The 13,998-nt window shown below is 36.9% G+C and overlaps 1 protein-coding gene across 2 annotated transcripts in view; it reads right to left on the bottom strand.

Moving 5' to 3' along the window:
- Nucleotides 1-1,593: 1,593 nt before the first annotated feature.
- LOC106881535 (ubiquitin-conjugating enzyme E2-22 kDa) overlaps nt 1,594-13,998 on the bottom strand; it is a 52,473-nt gene continuing 40,068 nt past the window's right edge. The window contains exons 4-6 of one of the 2 annotated variants that reach the window (XM_052973648.1): nt 12,230-12,398; nt 8,160-8,224; nt 1,594-4,948 (exon numbers count right to left, since the gene is read on the bottom strand). In XM_052973648.1, coding sequence (XP_052829608.1) covers nt 8,201-8,224; nt 12,230-12,398 — 193 coding nt within the window. In that variant the 3' untranslated portion in view covers nt 1,594-4,948; nt 8,160-8,200. The remainder of the gene's footprint in view (nt 4,949-8,159; nt 8,225-12,229; nt 12,399-13,998) is intronic. The other variant, XM_014931959.2, reaches the window with a different exon arrangement.

Below are 13,998 nucleotides of genomic sequence, written 5' to 3' on the forward strand. Positions count from 1 at the left end.
GCACTGGCAGGGTCACCAAGTAACTTGCAAGACAAAAATCCTTTGAGAGGGGAGGTGGCATTGGAGGAGGTGATCTTATGTCAGAGGATGAAAGGTTACAGTGAGACAGAGAGACAGAAATAGGTGTCATGCTGAAGAGGAGGTACATGGTTACCTGGTGAGAAAGAGAGTAAGCAGTGATCAAGATTGAGGCTAGTAATAGGTGTGTTGCTGTAGTGGAGATACATGGTTAACCAGTCAGAGGGAGAGAGAAAGAGAGTGCAAGAGAGCAGGAGAGAGATGGTGAAGTATCAGGGCATGCTCACAAGGAACAAGGATAAGAATATAAATGGTAGGGTATTGCCAAGGTGCATGAGTAGGGAAGTAGAAACTTCACATGAATACAAAGTGTTGGGGATGGTGGGGAGGTATGCAGTGACTGGTAAAACCCGGGTACATACACATAAACATGTGTATGTATGTGTGTGTGTATATATATATATATATACACACACATCATCATCCTTTAATGTCTGTTTTCCATGCTGGTAGGGGTTGGACAGATGTGTGTATGTATGCATGCATGTATGTACACACACACACACACACATATATATACATATATAAAAAAAACAGCTAAAAGTATAAATGAGTAAAATAAAAAATACATAAAAGTGTGCATATATACATATGTATATGGAGCCGCAGATGAAAAATAGAGTGCACAATGTTCCTGAAAGTCAGCAATGGTCTTCTTTGGTCACAAGTGGACGACTATCATGCCTATGCAGACAGAACCATATATATGTATATACATGGAAAATATACACATAAACACCCGCACATTTACACACGTGCAAAAAACAAACAAACATGCATTAACACACATATACACACACACAAGGCAAAATAAGGGGGAAAGGTATATACAGGTATTATAGGTGCAGATGTGGCTGTGTGGTAAGAAGTTTGCTTCCCAACTGTTCTGGGCTCAGTCTCACTGCATGGCACCTTGGGCTAATCAAAGCCTTATGGGTGCATTTAGTATACGGAAACTTAAAGCTGGCAGAAATGTTAGCACACTTGGCGAAATGCTTAGAGGTATTTCGTCTGCCGCTACGTTCTGAGTTCAAATTCCGCCAAGGTCAACTTTGCCCTTCATCCCTTTGGGGTCGATAAATTAAGTACCAGTTATGACTGAGGTTGATGTAATTGACTTAATCCCTTTATCTGTCCTTCTTTGGCCTCTTGTTGGCAGTAAAGAAATAGGAAACTTAAAGAAACTCCATCATGTGTGTGTGTGTGTGTGTATTTGTACCCTCATCACAGCTTGACAACCAGTGTTGGTGCGTTTACATCACCATAATTTAGCATTTCAGCAAAAGAGACTGATAGAATAAGTAGCAGGCTTAAAAATAAGTCCTGAGGTTGATTTCTTCAACTAAAACCTTTTAAGACGATGCTCCAGCAAGGCCACAGTCAAAAAGACTGAAACGCGAATATATATATATATCATATCAGTGCATATGTGTATGCACATGTCTGTCTCAATCACCACTTGACAACTGCTGTTGGTATGTTTACATCCCCATAACTTAGCAATAGAATAAGTACTTGGCTTTGAAAAAAAATCCTGGGGTCAATTTGTTCAACTTCAAGGTGGTGGTGAAACAAGTACAAGATTATATATATACGATATACTCAGAAAGGGGTAAGAGATGAGAGGCCCAAACAATAAATGAAAGGAGTTGAAATCAACATACAGGTGGGTAAACACCCACTCATGTTAGGGTGTAGTGGGTTTTTTTTTAGTGTACAATAGTACATCATGGTCCAGGTTCTTTCTCAGCATCAGAACCCTATTTTGTCACATTTATTAAGAATGCCCTTACCGCTGCCCAAAATAATTTCTAACCCTTTCCTGGTGCATAACCTACCTCCCTGGTAAGGTACCACATTCTCCAATCCTGACCAGTACATGTCATAACTAACTCTATATTATTGTTTAACATGTGGACAGATTTGGCTAATGAGGCAGAGTGCCTAGGTTTCAGATTGGAGGAGTGTTGTTTCATGAGATGAATAGTGGTCCCTATGTAAAACTTACTGCTATTATGTATAACCACCTCACATTTATATATTACATTGTACTTGTAGGAGGACAGTTGCAGGGGTCTGGCAGCTACAACTGGGCAGGGGTTCAGTTGTTGGAGGAGAGAACCTGCCAAAGCAAAGTGTCCACATTCACCCAAATCAGAGGAATTCTCTGAAGTCCCATCAATCCCTTGACTGACCACTCCTGATATCAATCTGAGTGCCAATCTGATGGAATGTCTGATCCAACTTCAAGAACAGCCCCAGAAGTCAATATTCCACCAAAATCAGTGTGCACAAAATGCTTAGCAACCTTTGCTCTTTTGGAGGTGGTTATAATACTTTCCATATGAAGAGTAGTAGAGAAGGACAGCTTAATGGTACTTCTGTTAAAGACACTGAGGTATCTATCATGTGATGGAAAGGCAATTACAAGGATCTATAGGATGTTCATTTTGACATTCAAGGAGAAAGAGCAGGCAACTACAAATCACCTACCCCTTCTTTCCCCTCTTATTCTTAGGATGGGTTATACCCATCCCCTAGGGAGTGGGAAGAGATCCTTGATCTATCATCCAGCAGGCTTAGTTCTGGGTGTTGGGCTGCACCCCATATGGAAGTAGGCCTAGAGACTATCGACCCAACTACCCCATAATGAACAGGTCTAGGATTCCAGTGGGACCTGATGAACTGTGCCACCCTCCTAGACATCTGACTGTCACAGTGGTGAGTAGACAACCCCCACCATCCTCTTGGGGTTAGCAGCAAGACCTGATCTGCATTGGATATACTAAAGTTCCTAACAATCTCATCCCTAGTACTACAAGGATTCTTAATGCTACCTTATTAACCTTCCCTCTCAAGAGCATATTATAGTATTTTGTATTACAGTAGAATATACATCCATTGGTTTTGAAAGAGGTGTGGTAATTGTTTGGACTTCCTTGATGTGATGCTTTGTCTGCTATTTATGTGACAAGCCAGGTTCAATCATTTGCATAATGTTTCTGTAAGCGTGTGTCAAAAAGTAATGCCATTTTGTTTAGGACAGGTCTAATTACCAACAGAGGAACATGATGTAACATACATCAAAATGAAGCTGGTCCTCTGTGGATCACATCTCTACTCACCGTAGTCACCATTTCTCTCAATAGCAATGTTCCACCTTCAAATGAGAGCATGTATCCCTGCCCCATAAAATTCTGTTGACTGTTCTTTGAGCCACTTCTTCACTACAGTTTTCACTTCCTTGTCACTGGAATAATGTTTACCTCTAAACCCTCTTTCAAGGGGCCCAAAGAGATGATAGTCTCATGACGATGATAGTCCAGTGACAAGGAAGTGAAAACTGTAGTGAAGAAGAGGCTCAAAGAACAGTCAACAGAATTTTACAGGGCAGGGATACATGCTCTCATTTGAAGGTGGAACATTTGCTATTTGAGGAGTAGGGATGTGATCCACAGAGGACCAACTTCATTTTGATGTAATGATACATGTTCCTCCGTTGGTAATTATACCTGTCCTAAACAATATGGTATTACTTTTTGACTCACCCTTGTATACTGTTATATAAATATTTCAGCATTTTGCTGAAATACATGCATGTCCTATAAAGCTCTGGATACCACAATCATGCTTTGCTTATTTTGTTCTACACACACACACACAGGTTAACCAGGAAAACACACACTACTTAACATCAGTATGTTTTTCAAAACTCCAAGTATCAAACAGTAGCAACAGTAGTAGTAATAGTAGTAGTAGTAGTAGCAGCAGCAGCAGTAGTATTACTAGTTACATTATCATTTAGTAAATATGATTATAACATACTGAGTAGGGGTGTTAGTAAAATATAGAAAAAATATAATTATTACACGTTTAGAAACAAAAATATCAAAATCAATATTCAAAATGGTAATTAAGAGCAATTATATTAGGGGTAAAAAAAAAAAAATGTTAAAAGAACATTAAGAGAAAAAGGATGAATTGCATTTGAAGATTTCAATGTCTCTTTCTTTTATTAGCATTAAATTGCTACCAAATCTGAACTTGGTTAAACTTTGGTTAAAATCATTGTTATTAAAGCATGTGATGTAATGGGTTTTTTGTTTTTTTGTTTTTTTCCAGGGGGTCAGGGGTGTGTTGTCTCCAAGTTACATTTTATTAAAATTTTTGTTTGTTTGTTTTTTAAGCTTTTGTTAAATTTTTTAACGTTTTTTTTTTAAATCCTTTTTTAACAATCCTGGTGCAATAACAATTTTGGCGGGAGGGGGAGTCAATGGACTGAAAGGGTTAACTGAATAAATTTGTAGTACACATTCACGCATTATACATAGACATCCATTTCTTTTAAAATCATCATTAATTTGTTAATTTCTTTTTAAAATACAATCATCACAAATCCTATCCATGTTAAAAACATGTACACTTCCCCCACCCAAAGACAACCCTTGCTCTACGCCCCAGATTCATCCAAGTGAAACAGTTCATATTCATTTATTCCCCACGGTAAAACAATTTCTAACCAGGAAAAAAAACCCAAAAAACTAGCATCCATTTACAGACACAAATACGCACACAACCACACGATTCTCACCAGATGAACCAGCAGGTTGCAGAGAGAGGCTGGGAAGAGAAGAGAAATTACATGCATACACACACACACACACACATATATATATGTATGTATGTATGTATGTATGTATATGCATGTAAATATTATATATATATGGGAGAGAGTGAGAGAGAGAGAGAGAGAGAGAAAGAGAGAGAAATGGCTCTCTATAAACAAGTAGCAAAACCATTAGTTTAGTAAAAAGTCTGTTGCTTGGGGTGTGTCCCAGTCATGTGAGGATAAGGCTACTCGGGCTTGGTCCTGGAACAAAACAAAACAAAAAAAGTATAAATTAGCATCTTGGAGTTTAGTCACGTTTGTCATTTATTATACATGTAACAAAGAAATGGTGGTGGCGGACAAGAATATCAAAAACATCCTAGCTCTGCAGCAATGCTATCCCTAACCCATTTCAAACTATTCAAATGATGCTGTGCAGGAAAAGAAATAACGTGTGGCTGTGTGGTAACAAGTTTGCTTTCCAATCATGTTCCATAAAAACCATGCTGATGTGGTTTTCTGGCAAATCAGCTCCTGTCAAACCATCCAACCCATGCCAGTATGGAAAACAGGTGTTAAATGATGATGGTAGTGGAGGTGATGTTGATGCATTGAGAACACTAATGAAAAGAAACAGAAGCCACTAAAACAACATTTATTTTGAAAGTATGTTGTACAATATGAAAATTATGCTAAAATACACAAGTTAACATTTAACTCTAGGCCACCATGAGAGCCTGGTGAACCTGATACATATTCAAACGATTGTTGAAGGGTCAAAAATTACAATTATGAGGAGTGGGTTAAGTAACAACTATATCATATGACTTCCCACTGAAGAACTATGCATTAAAAGCAAATTTACATAAACAAGACAAGATGATGAAGACATATCTACTAATATAATATACTATCTTCTTAGAGACCAATCTCTTTTATAAGATTTGCTTAGATCAGTTTTATGAAACTATCTTGAAAATAGAAATATTATAAAACTGCGTCTATTGAACCAATGACAATTATGGTAGTAAATGACAACATACTTAGATGAATGACAGACAGTTCAATAGAATATTCATATGAATACCAGTGCAGTCAGCTTGTGACATTTACCATTTTAGGATCATCGTCACCATTTTAATGTCCACTTTTCCATGCCCATATAGTCAGACTGAATTTGTTGAGGTAGATTTATTATGGCTGGATACCCTATATGTTGCCAACCCTCACTTATTTCCAAACAAAGTAATATTTCCCAACATCTGGACATATACTGATGGAAGAATGAAAATGAAAATAACACTACTTTTATGATGGTGACACTTGTTTACAATTATCAAACAATGTCAAGACCAGGAGATGCAAACACACACACACACACACATATACACAACAAAATTCCTTCAGTTTCTGTCTACTAAATTCATTCACAAGGCTCTGGCCAGAGTGGGGCTATAGTAGAAAACATTTGACCATGTGGTTCAGAAATTTCTTAAGCACACAGATCTGCCTGTACTTATAAAAACCAGAAAGGAAATAAAGAACCAGTCAAATACTGTGGCTGATAAAATTTTCTTTACTTCTTTCACAAAACTGTCTTCTATGTTCATGAAAAACTAGTAAAATTACATCACATTGTATCTGGCAGTGTAGATTATGGTCTAGTCACCTGTATTGTAAATCAGGTGGTTCATGAAGGAATCATACCCAGTGATTGGTGTAGCAGCACCATAGTCAACTGCTTCAAAGGTAAAGGTTCCAGGTATGGAAGCAAGGTCAAGAATCAAAGGGCCTTAGAGTTAACCTAGCAAAAACCAAAGTCTTAGTAAATAGGAAGGCAGACAAATCAGAAACCCCTTCAGGTAGATGGCCCTGTCAATCTGTAGAAAAGGCATAGGTTGAAACTCCATAAAATGCACCTGGTGTAAGCTTTGGACACATAAAAGGTGTAATATTAGAGGAAGGTTGCCACAGAAAATAGCTTTTGCATGTAGAAGATGCATAGGTACAATAAACACCAAAAATGTATAGAAAATAAACCCCATCAAGCTAGAGTTAATAGATAGCTTCTGTTGTCTAGGTGACCAAGTTAGCAGCGGAGGTGGATGCTCCGAGAGTGTAGCTGTGAGAATAAGATTAGGCTGGGCAAAGTTCGGAGAGCTCCTACCTCTGCTGGCAACAAAGGGCCTCTCTCTCAGAATGAAAGGCAGATTGTATGATGCCTGTGTGCAAACAGCTATGCTACATGGCAGTGAAACATGGGCTGGGACAGCTGAGGACATGCGTAAACTTGAAAGAAATGAGGCCAGTATGCTTCGCTGGATGTGCAATGTCAGTGTGCATGTTCGACAGTGTAAGCATCTTGACAGAAAAGTTAGGGATAAGAGGCATCAGAAGTAGTGTGCAAGAGCGACTTCTGCGCTAGTATGGTCATGTGATGTGTATGAACAAGGACAGCTGTGTAAACAAGTGCCGATCTCTAACTGTGAAAGGAAACTGTGGTAAAGGTAGACCCAGGACAAGGTGGTGAAGGATGAACTTCAAACTTTGGGCCTCACAGAGGCAATGACTAGTGACCAAGACCTTTGGCAATATGCTGTGCTTGAAAAGACCAGTCAAGTCAAGTGAAATGGCAATCGTGGAAGCACTTTTCAAGTGTTGGGCCTCACAGAGGCAAAGTGGCTGAGCTCCTTTTGGGTGTTGGGTCTCTCAGAGGTAATGACTGAGACCTTTGGCATTAAGTCACGCTTGAGAAGAAGACCCATCAAGCCAAGCAAAATTGCAATCTTGGCAGATACCAGTGTCATGCAAATAGCACCCATGCCGGTGGCATGTAAAAGCACCCATTACACTCTCAGAGTGGTTGGCATTAGAAAGGGAATCCAGTCGTAGAAACTATGCCAAATCAGACTAGTGTCTTGTGCAGCCTTCCAGCTTGCCAGCCCTAATCAAGCCGTCCAACCCATGCCAGCATGGAAAACAGACATTAAATGATGATGATGATATATGTGACCATTGTTTTATATGGTTGTTTATGCACAGGTATTGCTGTGTGGTTGAAAAGCCTGCTTCCCAACCATGTGTTTTTTGGGTTCAGTTCCATAGCACAGAACCATGAGCAAGTGCTCCAGGCTAATCAGCACTTTATCAGCAGATTTGGTAAATTGAAACTAAAAGAAGCCCGTCATATATGCATGTGTGCACATCCATTTGTCTTGACAATGTTTGATGATTCTAAGTGAGCATCAGTATAATAGAAATGTTCACTTCTAATCTTCCATTGTTGTCAACAAGAAAGACATTCAATTGTGAAATAAAAAATCTGCTTTAACAAATTCTGTTGGACCTATACCAGCATGGAAAAATGAACAATAGACATTAATTAAAACTTCCCTTGTTCTATATCACCAAATGACTGAAATTGCAAGCGATGAAAGCAAAAATTGGAATTGAATAAAACAATAATTCTAACCTCTTCAAATCCCATGTTTGTTAATTGAAATACTTTATCTTCTAAATCACGTACACGATTAGGTCCTGAAACAAAAAGAAATGGTGAAATAAAACATTTGATAGATTTTAAGCAAATTAACAACTGGTCAATAAAAACAGTAATTGCTTTGGTTAGTGCACATGGATTACTATTATGAATATATTTTATAGATAACAACTGCTGCCATCAATAAAGTCAGCCACAGGGAAGTAGTTGCTTCATTTATCATAAGAGAGATAGATAGATAGAGAGAGAGAGAGAGATAGAGAGAGAGAGAAAGAGAGAGAGAGAGAGAGAAAGAGAGAGAGAAAGAGAGAAAGAGAGAGAAAGAAAGAGAATAAGAAAGAAGAATAACAAAAAAAAAAAAAACCCAAGTATTAACATGCAGACAAAAACTGACCACGAATTAGAATGTTGTTGTTATTATTTGTTATCTGGGATTTAATAACTAGCATTTCTTTCCCATATACGGATTAAAACTTAACCCATTAGCATTCAGATTATTTTCTCAAATGCAACTGTTATCTTGTAGCTTCAAAATTTCAATTATGCGATTGTTTACCTTTACAATGACATTGTAGGGTAGGTGTGAGAAGCCAGATCTGGCCTGTTTGAACATAAAACAGGTAGAATATTTTGGCCTGATATAGCTAGATTAAATGCTAAAGGGTTTAAAGACACACTGGCAAGTATTTTGTCAAGTAATATGAAGATAATATTACCCTACAGGAAATTTTTATTACATTTAAATAACAATGAAGTTCTAATGAACCCAGAAAATATCTTAAATGTGTCTCTTTGTCTCTCATTACCTTTATGGACAACTTGACATGCACTACACTAAACACTATACTCAATATTTTCAACACCAGAATATCCTACTACTGGAATCTTCTCTCTGCTCTGTCTTTCTTGTGAAGTTTACATAAGTTTAAATAGAACATTAATCACATCATCAGAGGTCTCAGCAAAGGTTATGGGCACAACCCATTCCATCAGATCCAGCAATGGGTAGAAAAAAAAAAAAAACTATCTGCACTGAATAACACGTCAAGATCATGAGGTAATTCTCTGCAAAAACTACCATACCATGGCAACATCTTAGAACAAACTTTCTGTTCTTCAAAGAGTATGCATGATGTGTGTTTGATTAAGAACTTTGCTTCATAACTACATAGTTTCTGATCCAATCCTACTGAGCAACACATTGGGCAAATGCTTCCTTAAGAGAACAATCTGAATGCTAATGGGTTAAATTCTTCTTGAATGAACTTTACTAAGACAGAAACAGTGCACAACCCCTTTAAAGAAAATGTTACAATTGTTGATTGGTGAACTTAAACCCAACATTAACAATATTTGGTCCCTTGAATGCCTAAGCAGAATCTATTTGCTAGGGTTCCAAGCTTTCTTTATGCCATCCCCCAGCCTTGCAATCCCTGAAAAAGGTCAAGGCTGCTGTGAAAAGATATCAAATGAACCAGGTGGAAGGAAGAAGCAGAAGTAAAAGTAGTGAAGACTTAAATGGAAATATTAAACAACATGAAGGAGATGAAAACGGACCTTAACCAGGAGGAAAAGTTCTCAGATACAACCCATGGCAGTGAAAAAAGATGGGGGGGAAGTAAAATTATGAAGGTTTTCATTCAGGAAGTTCACATTTTGTCAGAGTTTTCCTCCATACACGTATCATAGAAAGCAGGCAAACAGTTGGAAAGAACAATTAACATCGAACTGAATAGAAAAGACTTTTTATTTACTTGATCCAGTTTAGATAATTAAACAGTGCTAATGAATACATTAGATGTAACATAATATATGTGAAAATAAGACCTTACATAAATCTCGGAATGTTTGAAAAGTAATTTGAAGATAAAAAGTTTTACAAAATTCTCAGTTTTAAAAATAGCTTTACATAATTTTCAGTTTCTTTAAAAAAGAAAAATATTACCAGAAACTACAATCACTTTAGCCATTAAGTGGTAGTCGACCTGCTAGAAATAGGAACTATACTCCTTAAACTACACCCTACCATCTTAAATAAAGGAAGACATCGTAAACTTTAGTCAAAGCTGGAATGCTTTTGATTATAAGCCTGCTTAATCAGGACTTAAAAATAAAAGTAAAGAATATAATAACTCATAAAAGATTAGGGTTATTAATCAGCTTAACCTGTTTGATATCAACCCACCAAAGAGCACCTCTGATTCTATGATACAAAACCTCTTAATTTTACTACCTTTTCTCATAATTTTATGTAAGAACTTTTTGCTGGGTTATGTTATCAAATACTCTATTATTACTGGAAAATTATATGGACTATTTTCAAATACAATCACTAAAAAGACAATGTTTGTTGTTAAAAGCTGATATGACATTCAATATTTTCTAAGAAATCACAAAAATCATTTCCTTCTTTATCCTCATCACTTAAATATGCACACATCAACGTATCTGACATAACTCAAAAAGATTTCGAAAATACTGTTGCATGTCATCTGAATGAAGATAACATTGAGAGATTTTCACAACTATATGCATCCTCAACTAATATTTTCTGACATGCCTTTTCTAACAGCCAAACAAATATCCGACTGGTTTGGTATTTTACAATAATTGAAAATTATCTTAATTTTCCAGACAAAATAACTGAAATCATTTCCCCACAGGTAGTGGATACTAACTTCAGTAACTACTAGAAGCATGATGAACCCAACGTAAGTCTCAGATTCAAAAAGCTCCATCGGAAAGTGCCTGGAATGGCTCCACATCCAAGTTTACTGCAAAATTTTGGGCAGATATCTAGCATAGACAGTTCCAGGCCTGTGTTCAGAAAGAAGGTGGGCTGGAGTGTGAGAGTAGTATCCTTATCTTCTGTAATCAAATTGCAATAGAAAGAAGGAGTAAATCAAGCTATTAACTCTTGATACTAACTTGCTTGAGAACCCCTTTGTTCTTTGATACAATTTTTTTTGTTTTAAAGTGATCTACATTAAACCTTCTATCAGAATTTCATGTTTATTTCTGTTCCTGTCACCACTTAATAACAACCAAGTTCTTTTACTAAATTCTTCATTGTTTTCAAAATTAAATGAAATAAAAGCAATCTATTTCAACCGAAGTATAGTAACAAAAGGGTTAATAAGGCAGTAAAGAGACAGCATATTTGCTGATACATTTATGTGGCGTAGAGAAAAAAAAAAGTAAAAGTAGTAGAGGGAAGTTACCTGATGCTCTTTGGGGAGTGAGAAGAACTAAGAAAATTATTGTGAATGACAAAAGACATTATGTTACCCTTCAGCAATATATTAATGACACTGCATTTCTCTTCTGTGGACAAAGTAACATAGACAACGTCTGGTAATGGACATAACAATGAGTATCAAGGATAGTTGCACAACTTAAGTAACTATGTACAAGCATGCAGATACTAGTGATTCTATGACTGCATGGTTAAGAAGTTTACTTCCTAACCACAAAGTTTCTGGTTCAGTTCTACTGTGTGGAACCTTGGGCAAATGTCTTCTACTACAGTTCTGAAGCAACCAAAGCCACATGAGTGAATTTGGTAAACAGAAACTGAAGAAACCCATCATACATACACACACACATAAAAGGAGATTTTACACATGTGGGTATGTTTATATTTCCTTGTCTTGACTTTTATATAATAAGTTTACACTTATTATATAGTGTTACTATCATTCACGCGATGTGATGTTCTTCATTTCAAATTTTCTGTGCAAACATGTCCAGTCATTGGAAAATATTATCATGCTTAGTAACAGGTAAGAGTTGGTGACAAGAAAAGCATCCAGCTGCAGAAAACCTGTCTCGACAAATTCCACATGACCCATGCAAAGATGGAAAAGTGGTTGTAAAGAAATTATGATGATGGTAATTTGTAAACATCTTCAGTCATGGTTAACATCGTCCTTCTTTACCAAAAACAAAATCACAAGATGACATCACCCTAAATTCTTGGCAAATATACTACTAAATATATTTCTGCAACATAGTTTCATTTAATCAGATTAAAAATTCCATACACTACCGCTTGCATATACATTCGTCCAATGAGTGGCTGTTTTTTGGAACACATCTTGCCTCTCTCTATACTGCCTTGCAACTACAGCATCTTGGGGATCATCAGGTTCAGCAGCTGCTAGTAAGGCTTGAAGTGATAATAGAACTGTTCGAAGGGTCATGGCAGCAGCCCTGCTCAAAATAAAACAAAACATTGCTTTCAATTTCAAAACATTAAGAGAGAAATCCAAAATAAAGCTGAAAGTCAAATATATATTAATCCAATCCAATTTATCACAAAATTAACATGCATATATATAAATAAAAATGCAAAACAAATTTAACCTTTTAGCACTTAAACAGGTCATATCCAGCCCAAATATTCTATCAGTTTTATGCTCAAAACTAGTCAGAACCAGCATCTCACACTTAGCCTACAATGTCAGTTTAAAAATAAAAATAATCGCATTATCGGAATCTTCAAGCTATGAGGTAATTCATCATTAATTCAAAACAATGTGAATAAATAAAGCATTACATTTGGCAGAGTAATCTGAATGCTAAAAGTCTTAATCCTTTTGATACCAAACAAGCCTATGGCCTAAGATTGTCTTTGGTTTTATGATACAAACTTTCTGATCTAAAATAAAATCTTCCATCAAAATTTCATGTTATTTAGGTTCCAAACACCAGGTAAATAATGACAGTCCTTAGAGAAGGCTTTTGATAACATGTCACACACTGTAATTTGGAGGTTACTAAGGAAACCAGGGATAGCAAAACAGGTGACCAAGGAAGACTTGGAATAAAGTAATGAAAGCTGAATCTGAAGATTCTGTATTTTACAGAGATGAAAGACTGTACTGATTGGTGATATGAGGTGCTACAGAAGATCTGTACATCTGTGGCAAAATATATCTTGACACAAGGATAGTGTTTAGAAGCTGCAATTATATATTTTTTACTTATTTCAATCACACAATAGCAGGTATGCTGGGGTACCAATTTAAATGGATTTTAGTCAAACAGACTGACCCTCAGTACTTACTCTGTTGGTCTCTTATGCTGAACAGCTAAGTTATGGGGACCATAAACAAACAGATGACCTGTTTATAGTGATCAAATGTTTGTGCCATATATTAGCTTGTTCCTTCCATCAAATTGACATTGCCAATACAGGTACACAGTGTACCATGCATCAGGTATCAAAATGATCACAGAGCAATGTGAAGTGAAGTGTTGTGCTCAAGAACACAACACACACAGACTAGTCTGGAAGTTGAAACTATGATCTTGCAATTGTGAGTTTAATAACCTGACCACTAGATCACAGTTTCACCCAGTTTCCATCTACAAAATTCACTTGTAAAGCATTGGTTGGCTTGGGGCATTAGGAAACATTTATCTAAGGTACCTGCAGTGGGACTGAAACAGGAACCATGCGGTTGCCAAATAAGCATTTTAACAAGATGGCCATGCTTGCACATACACACACTATATATATATATATATATATATATAGGTCATCAGCTGTCGAACGCCGACGAAGGGAAATAACCCTGAAATCCGGATACGTTCGTGCTGCTGGTCGCGGTGAGAGGGATAACTCCCTTGGCAAACAGGACACAGTCGTGTGTCGATAAGCCAGCTGGAGGAGATGTCCTCCTGGGGCTAAAAGCAACAGTAACATCCACCCCTAGGGGTCAGCCACACTTAAGTGGCAATATACTACACTTTATCGTGCAGTTACTGTTAATACTTCATTTAGAGAATTAACATTGCTTATATATAT

This window comes from Octopus bimaculoides, chromosome 16 (genome assembly GCF_001194135.2).
Source record: "Octopus bimaculoides isolate UCB-OBI-ISO-001 chromosome 16, ASM119413v2, whole genome shotgun sequence".
Lineage (NCBI taxonomy): Eukaryota > Metazoa > Mollusca > Cephalopoda > Octopoda > Octopodidae > Octopus > Octopus bimaculoides.